At 46.2% G+C, this 10,850-nt stretch overlaps 1 protein-coding gene across 4 annotated transcripts in view; it reads right to left on the reverse strand.

The window, feature by feature from the left end:
- PDE4D (phosphodiesterase 4D) overlaps nt 1–9,421 on the reverse strand; it is a 1,085,833-nt gene extending 1,076,412 nt beyond the window's left edge. For all 4 annotated transcript variants that reach the window (XM_039543145.1, XM_039543162.1, XM_039543164.1 and 1 more), the window contains exon 1: nt 9,366–9,421. In XM_039543145.1, the coding sequence (XP_039399079.1) occupies nt 9,366–9,372 (7 nt within the window). In that variant the 5' untranslated portion in view covers nt 9,373–9,421. The remainder of the gene's footprint in view (nt 1–9,365) is intronic.
- Between the last annotated feature and the right edge of the window lie 1,429 nt (nt 9,422–10,850).

Consider the following 10,850-nt stretch of genomic DNA (forward strand, 5'->3'; position numbering starts at 1 on the left):
TTCATATTTCTAAGGTACTTATTGTCATGGTATCTAAGGACCAAGCATAGCTGTGGAATTAGTACTAAAAAGTGCCCAAAAATGATCACATCTCTCAATCTTTCCACACTGCCAATAATTAATTTTCTTCTCCTTATATTCCGTCTCCTGTCTTTGTGGGAAAGAGGTCAGTAAGGAAAGGTTACTCACCTTGTGCAGTAACAGGAGTTCGAGATGTGCGTGCCTGTGGGTGCTCCACTTTAGGTGGCGATGTGTTCCAGTGTCAGAGATTTATGGTAGCAGTGTCCATACAGGTCATGCATGTGTAGTAGGCGTCTCATGGTGCCATTGGTGCCGCGTGTAGCACACACACAACCCGCGCCCTCCAGTACCTTCTCTAGCGCAGAGTCCTTGCTGCGAACTCCAAAGTAAAGGGGAGGAGGGCAGGTAGTGGAGCACCCGCAGGGGACATATCTCGAAGAACTCCAGTTATAGCACAAGGTGAGTAATCTTTTCTTCTTCTTCGAGTAGTGTCCCTGTGAGTGTTCCACTTTAGGTGACTGTAGAGCAGTGCCCCTCTGAGGGCTGGGGAGACTTGGGTTCGTTTGAGACATTGAGGTAAGTACTGTGAGGCCTACTATGGCATCAGCCCTGGGGTTCTGTGTGACTGCATAGTGCTTTGCAAATGTGCAGATGGAGGCTCAAGTGGCCACCTTACAGATCTCTAGTATTGGAACGTTATTGAGGAACGCTACTGAGGTTGAAATGGACCTAGTAGAATGTGCTTTAACATGCTCTGGTGGTTCTGTATTCCGGATATGGTAGCACATTTGAATGCATGTGGAAATCCATTTGGATAATCTCTCTATGAATATAGCCTCTCCTTTCAGTAGTAGAGATCAGGGCTGGCTCCAGGGGTTTTCCTGCCCCAAGCGGTGGGAAAAAAAGAAGCCGCCACGATCATGGTTGGCAGCAGTTCCACTGCGCCGCTTTCTTCTTCGGCAGCAATTCGGCGGCAGGTCCTTCCCTCCGAGAGGGACTTGCCACCAAAGAGCCCGACATGCCGCCCCTTCCCCTTGGCCGCCCCCGGCACCTGCTTGCTGGGCTGGTGCTGGCCCTGGTAGAGATGAAAAATTCAGAGGATTTCCTGAAAGGTTTGGTTCTTTCAAGGTAGAACATTAGTGCCCTTCTAACGTCTAAGATGTGTAGAGTAGCTTCTGATGGAGTACCATTAAGCTTAGGGTAGAATGCTGGTAGGTGAATAGATTGGTTCATGTGAAGTGCTGTGGTTACTTTAGGTAAGAATTTAGGGTGTGGACATAGCATGACCTTGTCCTTGAAGAATGTTGTGTATGGAAGATCTGCCATGAGCACCCCTATCTTGCTCACCCTTCTGGCTGAGGTAATGGTGACCAGGAAGGCTACTTTCACTGATAAGTGAAGTAATGGGTGGGTGGCTAGTGGTTCGAAAGGTGGTCTGGTGAGGCATTTCAGTACCAAGTTGAGGTTCCATATTAGTGTAGGTTTTCCACACATCTGGGTAAACATTTATGAGACCCGTCAGGAAGCGTTTTGTAGTTGAATGTGCGAACGTCGAAGTTCCATCAACCTCTCATGAAATGCTGAAATGTCCACAAGATGGACTCTGATCGAGCTCATTGTTAAGTCAGTGCTTTTCAACTCCAATAGGTATTCTAAGATTAATGGTAATGTTGCTGAATCACTTGTCAAGTGTCTTCCTTGACACCAGGCAGAGAACCTCTTCCATTTTTGAAGGTAGGTATTTCTCATAGTCAGTTTCTTGCTGTTTAATAACATGTTTAACTTGTTCCTAGTAGGTTATTTCAACATGGTGGAACCATTCAGGAGCCACGCCTGTACATGAAGTATCTCCAGGTTGAGGTGGAAAGTGTGACCATTGTGTTGAGACAGCAAACTGGTCGGCAAGGGAGAGCTTGTGGGGCAGATATCGCCATGTGTAGCAGGCAAGGATATCATGCCGTGTCATAAGTATAGAGGGAAGGGAGCAACCTTTATGTATGCAGTAGCATAAAATCCCTCCTTGGCAACTGTACTGAATTGCCTTACCTGTAAGGGGTTAAACAGTTCAAATAACCTAGTTGGCACCGGACCAGAAGGACCAATGAGGAAAGAAGATCCTTCCCCCCCCCAGATTTGAAAGTATTTGTTGTTTGTTCTCCTTTGTTGTTCCCTCTCTGGATGGAGGGAGAAGTCAAGCAGGTACATCATCTCCTGAAAAATATACCTAGAATAATCCATCTAAAACCACAGAAATTGTAAGTAGGGCAAGAAAATGTGTTCGGTTATCTTTTGTTTTGGCTTGTGTGAATTTTCCTATGCTACAGAGGTAGTTTTATTCCTGTTTTTGTAACTATGAAGCTGAGCCCAGAGGGGAATCCTCTGTGTTTTAAACTCTTTTTATTACCCTGTAAAGTTACCTTCCATCCTGATTTTGCAGGTATGATTCTTTTACTTTCTTTATTATAAAGCGCTTCTTTTAAGAAGGAGATTGATTTCAGTGTCCTGAAGACAAAGTGTCTGGTTTGTGCTCACATTGCTAAGGAAATTGGTTGGTATATTATTCTCAAGCCTCCCCAGGAAATGGGGTGAAAGGGTTTTGGGGGATAGGGATTCCAAGTGACCATTCCCTGAATATTTTGTGCAAATCACTTGGTGGTGGAGGAAGGACAAGGATCTGTGCCTTGGGGAAGTTTTCACCTAAGATCATAGAATATAAGCTTAAGGGGTCCTTCATGCGGGTCCCCACATCTGTACCCCATAGTTCAGAGTCAGGGGAGGGAACCCTGACAGCCTGTCTGGGCCATGTTGGGACTATAAGGATAACGTTGGCCCTGTCTGCTTGTATCTTGTGTATCACACATGATATCACTGGTGTCGGTGAAAACATACAAGAGTTGTGCCTCCCATTTGAGGAGGAAGGCATCCCCTAAGGACAGTAGTCCCAGTCCTGCTCTTGAGCAGAACATCATGCATTTACGATTAATCGGGGATGCAAACAGGTCAATGGTGGGAGTGCCCCACCGTTTGAAGACTGAACTCGGGACCTCTCCGTTCATCTCCCATTTGTGATCCTGAGAGAAGTACCGGCTGAGCATGTCTGCTGTCGCATTCTGACAGCCTGGCAGGTAACACGCTGAGATGTTTACGTTGTGTTTTATGCACCAATTCCAAAGTCTCATGGCTTCTGTGCATAAAGAATGTGAGCGAGCTCCTCCATGCCTGTTGATGTAGAACATGCAGGTGATATTGTCAGTCATAATTCAAATGGATTTGTTCTGTATAGGAGGTGAGAAATGTTTGCAGGCCTTGCAGACTGCACATACCTCTAGCAAATTGATTTGCAGTTGAGTGTCTCCTGGAGACCATTTTCCCTGTATTGTGTGTTGACACATGTGTGCACCCCAGCCTATCAGTGAGGCATCTGTGGTGATCACTGTTGTCGGGGGTTCCTGTTGGAAAGGAATACCCATACAGACATTTTGTGGTCTTGTCCACCATTGTAATAAGTTCAGGACATTTGGTGGAACTGTGAGCCATTTCTGTAGATTGTGTTTGCTTGGTATGTATACTGTGCTTAACCAAGCTGGTAGGCATCCTATATGTAGTGTAGTGAGGCGGCCTGGCTCCCAGCCGCCCCAGAGAGGGACGAGCCCTTACGGATGCCAAAGTGGGCGGAGTCACTGGAGCCTGCGCCCGCCCCTCAGAGGTCAAAGCACAGGGCAGGAAATATAAAAGCCCAGCCCCAGGGCTCAGAAGCTGCCTGGCTGCCGGAGAGGCCAGATGCTGATGCCCTAGCTCCCGCTGGGGAGGCTCCTGCCACCTGCGACCGACCCGAGGACTGGCCATACCTGCGGAGACTGGACGCCGACCAGACACTGGAAGAGCCCCTAAGACGACCGGTACAAAGGGACCCCAAGGAGATGCCCAGTTTACCTCTCGCTCAGTATCCCGAGGAGCCCATGGTGTGGGACGCTGTGGAAGACGCCGCTGAGACACAGGTACCGGTAGAGGGGGAGTTCGGAAGTAGCCTGGGGGCAGCTGACCCTAGTCTGGCTGCAGCACACCCAGAGCCAATGTCAGTGTGTTGCAGCCAGGATCCCCACTGGTACAGCAGCAGGCTGCCTGCCGCTGTTAGGTCCCCGGGCTGGGACGCAGAGGAGTGGGCGGGCCTGCGTCCCCCCTGCCACCCCACTCATGGGTGGCAGTCTCCCCCTCACCCCAACGCTCAGGCATAGGAGCCTGGGCTTAAACTTACTGAACTGTTCGCTCAGCCCCTGCCTGAGGGTCTGAGCTCTGAACTACTGTTTGTTGCCCAGCCCTGACCTAGGGCCTGGGCTTCCAATACGAGACACTTTGCTCAGCCCCTGCCTGAGGGCCTGAGCTCCTGGCTGTTCCCTACCCCACCAGACTATTTCGCCGGTGCACTGGACTCGTGTAGTGAGGTGGCCCGACTCCCAGCTGCCCCACAGAGGGGCGAACCCCAACAGCGGACGTTTACATATAGTCTTGCACGTCATACCACAAACATCATGGCCGCCATGTGTCCTAGTTATTGTCAAGTTTGGGCTTGCACTGTCCTACAACTGACTTGTACCTCTGAGATGAGGTTAGTGAGGTTTTTGAATCTGGTAAGGAGTAACGATGCCTTGGCTTCTATGGAGTCGAGGTGTGCCCCAATAAAGTCTAGGTTTTGGACTGGGTTTATGGTTGATTTCAATTCATTTATTTGTAGACCCAGTCCTGGAATAGCGTGATAGTGGACTGAACTGCATCAATTGTGTCCCATAGAGTTGGGCCTTTGATAAGGCAATCGTCCAGGTAGGGGAAAATCATTATTCCCTGTTTGTGTAGATGTGCCGCTACCATCACTAGAGTTTTGGAGAAGGCTCTTGGTACTGTGGATAGGCCAAATGGTAGCACTCTGTATTGGAAGTGTTCTTGACCTACCATGAATCGTAGAAATTTCCTGTGAGCAAGATGAATGGTGATATGGAAATAAGCATCTTGGAGGTATAAGGCTTAAAAACAGGCCACATGTTGCAGCGCTGGGAGTATCGTACTGAATATGACCATCTTGAACTTTTGGGATCTGATTAACTTGTTGAGCTTCCATAGATCCAAGATGGGTCTCCATCCCCAGATCTTCTTCTGGGTCAGGAAGTAATGGGCATAGAATCCCTTCCCTCTGAATTGTAGCGGTACTTGTTCCATGGCACCTAGTTGTAGAAGATGATCAACTTCTTGTTGTAGTAGGTGCTAGAATAAGGTCCCTGAAGAGGGACAGGGAAGTGAGTAGGGTAGGTGGGCGGGAGGTAAAGGGGTTAGTATATCCCGACTTGATAACTTCCAACACCCATTGGTCTGATGTTATGTGGCCCAGATGTGGTAAAAGGGCCAGAGTAGATGGCCAAAAATTGGGGAGGGGTTGGGCGTGAGCGCTGTTTCATGAGGGAGGTCATTCAGACCCTTGACCAACTTTTCAAAATTGTGGTTTTGGAGGTGCTGACTGAGAAGTCGGCGCATGAGATTGAAGTGTTTGCCAGCGTTGTGATGGTTGATGCTGGTGTTGGTTATCATATCGTTGCTGTTGCCGTTGCCTGTTTGAGGAGTCTCTAGGTCTCTGATATGATTGGTATCTCCTTCTCTTTGCAGGGGCGGATGTAAGTCCCTAAAGTGTGGAGTGTGACCCAAAAGTCCTTCACTGAATGAAGCACCTCATCTGTCTTCTGATAGAAGAGTTGTTCCCTGTCAAAAGGTAAGTCCTCTACTTTTGTCTGGATTCTTTTGATATCCCTGAGGCACGTCACATTATTACGGCTGTGGCTGCCATGTCTGCTGTGTCTAATGCTGCCTGAAGGGCTGTTTTGGATATGAGCTGGCCCACATTGACAATGGCCTGGAATTGTCTATTTTTCCTTTGGGAGCTCAGATGTGAACTGGGCAAGTTTCCCATAGTTATCATAGTCATGTTTGGCCAGTAGTGCTGAATAATTGGCCACTTGAAACTGAAGAGTGCCAGAGGAATATACTTTGTGTCCGAACAAGTCAAGTCTTTTGTGTTCTTTGTCATGGGGTGTAACCCTGAATTGTGGCTGTTTGTTATGATGATTTACTGCCTTGACAACTAGAGAGTTGGCAGGCAGGTGCACAAATAGAAATAGTGTTCTCCCTGGGATGGCACGTAATATATTCTATCTGTTCTTTTGCAGATGGGCAGAATAGAAGCAGGTGTCTGCCAGACTGTCTCCACTGGATCCAAGAGGGCCTGGTTGATGGGAAGGGCAATCGTGGAAGTAGATGCGGGTTGCAATATTTGTACCAGCTTGTGCTAGTTTGTCTTTACCTCCTCTAGCGGGATGTCTTGTCTTCGTGCGACTCTCTTGAACAGCTCTTGAAACTGTTTAAAGTCATCTGCCAAGGTTGGGGGGGGGGGAGCATAATTGCCTAATCTGGGGAGAAAAAAAACAAACAGTTACCTACCTTTCATAACTCACACCACAGTATATCAGGCACTGCCAACCCATGCCCTCTCAGTTCCTTCTTGCCAACAACTCTGACAGATGGGCAGGAGGGCAGGTAATGGAATGGACACGACTGCCTCCTGACACAGGACCGAGGACCTGGCAGCACCCTGCCTGTTGATGGAATACGTCGCAGCTGTGTTGTCTGTGAGGTCCTGCACCACCTTTCCTTTTAGGTCAGGCAAAAATGCCTGACAGGCCAGGTGCACTGCCTTGAGCTCCCCGATGTTGATATGAAGAGTTAAGTCGTGCTGCATCCAGCGACTTTGGGTGCTGAGCTCATCCAGGTGGGCTCCCAGCCCAGATCCAATGCGTCCGAGACCAGGATGAGCAACAGTGATGGGGACACAAAGGGAACCCACTGCAGCACTGACTTGGGGTCTAGCCACCAGTTCAAGGACGAGAGGACGCAGTCCGGCACCATGACCAGTCGGTCCAGGGGGTGCCTGCTGAGAATGTAAACCATTGCTAACCATGTTTGCAGAGATTGCAGACAAAGCCAGGTGTGCCTGACTATGTACATGCACGCTGCCATGTGGCCCATCAGCCGCAGGCAAGTGTGGGCCGTGGTGATGGGATGTCTCGTCACTTGGGCAATGAGATCCACCATGGCCTGAAAGCGTGCTTCTGGAAGGAAGGCCCTGGTTCACGCTGGGCTGGCATTAAGGTGGTCTTTTCTGTGTTTATTAACAGGCCCAAGTCATTGCAGGTGGAGCGTACCAAAGACTTCTCCGCACTTTACCCAGAGACCTGCCCCTGATGAGCCAGTCATTGAGGTACAGAAAGATCTGGACAACCCTCATCCCCTGATGTCTGAGGTAAGCCATTACTGGTGCCACTCATTTTGTAAACACTCTGCGGGGGCAAGGACAGGCCAAAGGGTAGCACTGTGAGCTGGAAGTGGTGCCCAACCACTATGAAATGCAGGAACTGTCTGCATCCTGGGAATATGGAGATATGGAAGTAAACATCCTTTAATTCCCAGATCCAGGGAGGGGATAATGGAGGCCAGAGAGACCGTGTGGAACTTCAATTTCATGAGAGACTTGAGGCCAGGTAGGTCTAGGATGGGTCTGAGGCCCCACCTTGGCCTTCAAGATTAGGAAGTAACAGGAGTAGAATCCTCTGCCTTCCATGTCCCATGGAATTGTGTCCACTGCCCCCAACTGCAGGAGCTTGTCAACCTCCTGAACCAGAAGTTGCTCGTGAGAGGGGTCCCTGAAGAGGGATGGAGAAGCAGGGGGGCGGGAAGCAGGGATATCCTTAAACTGCAGGGTATAGCCCCAAGTTACTATGTCCCGGACTCAGCGGTCCAAGGTAACCCGCGACCAGACCAAGTGCAGCAGTTCTACCATCATCACAAACAAAACCCCATGTTTTTGCAGGAAGTCTAATAAAAGTTTCATCTTTATGTTGTGTCTCTGAAAGTGACTCTACAATTAAAACTTTGGGAATACTGAGTGTTATTGAACTTATGAGTGATGCTAGGGCACAAACCAGGAACATAAAACAAATATGTTAATTAAATGTATCATTATAAACATGGGAGTGCCGCTCTATGTTTTGATAAAGTAGAAATGTTTGAAGATGGTATTTCAAAGAACAAAAAAACCCTATTTAAACAGTTTATTTTTTAGTATTCACTCTTGATTTTGTTTTTAAATTTAGCTTCACAGCCAGTTCTGTAACACTGGAAATACAGCCCTGTTCTGTTCAACCAAATCAGCAGCTGGATGTTTGTTTATTATGCTGATAGGCGGGATATTGAGAGATAGTTTGTTCTTGTTTAAACAAGCAATAGGCATTTCTGTGCCATGTAAGGAGAGTTTACTGGGTGGGGGTTTTGAAGATACTGTAACTGTAAAGCAGTAATATCAGACCAGTTCTGATATGGCAGAGAGTGTGGAATTTCAGTTTCATTTTATAAAGATCTGTACAGAGTGCACTACAAGTAACTACACAACTCCATTCTTTTCCTTCTGTTATATAGGTAGAATAATGTCACAAGGCTGACCTCTACTGGGAAGATTTTGACCTCTAGCCGAATCATGAATTATTAAACAAGAACTCCTAAAACAGAGGACACACACACACACACTTGTGTATTGCCGGGGGAGGAATGATCCTTTCAAATCCCAGATATTTAATGTAGGTTCCTTCACCAAGGCTGCTTACTATCTCTTTGTAGCTGACACTACAAACGCATATTCATCAGAGAATGAACTATCCAGCAACTCACCCTCCCGCTGCAATTTAAAGGTAAAGATAGAACATAAGATAACTGCTTTTAATAATGTTTGCTCTAAGCATGAGCATTATATTTAAATATTAAAATTGCATAATAAATCTTGATAACAGGAGGCAAAGACCAGGTAGAAAACACACACACAGTTGCTTTTTTAATCCATCTTTCCAGCCTCCTAATGCAGGGGATTCCAGGGGCTAGACAGTCCCCTGCCAAAAATTAAGGAGTGGCAGGAAGTGCAACTGAATTTCAAGAAGCTTCTTTCACTATAAACTAATCCTAAAATTCTATAGAGTCATATGCTAGATCTAAGTATCATTATCATACAGGAAAAAAAACCATAGCTATGAGAAAAGAAGCATAGGAGGCCCAAGGCTAATACTGGTACAAGAGACAATTCATCATATCACTTTTGATGTCTAAGTGAAACCGATGTCTGGAATAGAAAATTTACTCAGAGTAGTTACACATTACCCCAGATAAACACTAAATACGTTCTTAGCCCCCCAAGCCACACTTTCCAAGTGTCAATCAAGTTCATAACCAATGCAAAACAAAGAAAACATTAATAAACATACTTAGCATTTAGGAGCCAGTCAGCAGAATATACTTCAGTATCTCTATCCTTCCCTTGCCTTCTCAGTAGAGAGCTCTTGTATTAGAACAAAAAGACTTATCTGCTAGCCTGACTACAGTCCTGGGAAGAGCACAGCTGCCTTCCATTACCCCACAATTAGAGTAGGGAGGGAAGCGCCTGTGCCTTGTTAGCTGTAGCTGATGGCCTGTCTTTTCCTTTACCTGCAAGGGTGTTATTGTTTTAATCTGTAGAACATAAGCTAGGTATTTCTGGCCCATGCGGACTTCCCTGCTCAGTCCCAAAGGCTCTGTGAGCTTTGTTACAGGATAGGAGAGCAAGCCAAACTTTTAATGATGTATGTTGTCAAACTTAAACTCCTGTAAGTGAAACAAATTAGTTAGAACAGAGTTATGTTCCTGATGTGAGGAGATTCACGGTTTAAGGCCAGAAGGGACCATTAAATCTTTTTTTTTTTTTTTTTTAGTCTGACTTCTTGTATATCACACTCCATTAAATTTCACCCATTTTTGTGGCTCTTTCCTGCACTCTCCAATTTTTCAACATTCTTTTGAAAATGTTGACACCATTTAGTGCAGTATTCCAGTATGAGTCTCATTAATACTATACAGAGGTAAAATCACCTTCCTCCCCCTACTCACTACTCCTGTTTCCACATGCAGTGACTGTATTAGACCTTTTTGCCACAGCATCACACTGGGAACTCATGTTGAGTTGCTGCTACACTATGACCCCTAAATCCTTTTCAGCATGACAGCTTTCCAGAATACAGCCCCACAGTCTGTAGTTATGGCCTGGATTCCTTGTTCCTAGGTATATAACTTTGTACTTGGCTGTATTAAAATGCATTGTATTTGAATGGACCCAGTTAACCAGCAATCTCAATCGCTCTGTATGCCTGCCCTAGCCTCACCATTTACAGTTTCACCAATCTTTGTGTCATTTGCAAATTGTATCAGCAGTGATATTATATTTCTTTCCGGATCATGGATGAAAATGTTGAATAGTATCCAGCCTAGTACCGATCCCTGTAAAGTACTAGAAACACCTACTGGTTTTTTCCACTGATGACTACTTTTTGAGAGTTGGCCACTTCTTAATCAATGTGTGTGTGCTTTATTGATATTGTATTGTGCTAATTTTTAATCAATGTCATGCAGTAGTAAGTCAAAAGCTTTACAAATGTCCTAGTAGATTACATCTCTACAGGCACCTTTTATCAGCTTGTATGGTTTTCCATAAAGCCATCTTGACTGGCATTAATTATATTCCTATCCTTTAATTCATTCCCACATCAGGTTTTTCATTATTTTGCCCAGGATTGATGTCAGTGATCTGGCTCATCCCCCTTTACCCATTTTGAATAGTGGCATAACTTTAGTGCTCATCTAGTCTCCTGAAATTTCCCTAGTATTCCAAAATGTATTAAAAATTAACATTAGCAAGCCCCAGGTCTCCGCAGTCAGCT

Source organism: Mauremys reevesii, linkage group 6, assembly GCF_016161935.1.
Source record: "Mauremys reevesii isolate NIE-2019 linkage group 6, ASM1616193v1, whole genome shotgun sequence".
Taxonomy (NCBI): Eukaryota; Metazoa; Chordata; order Testudines; family Geoemydidae; genus Mauremys; species Mauremys reevesii.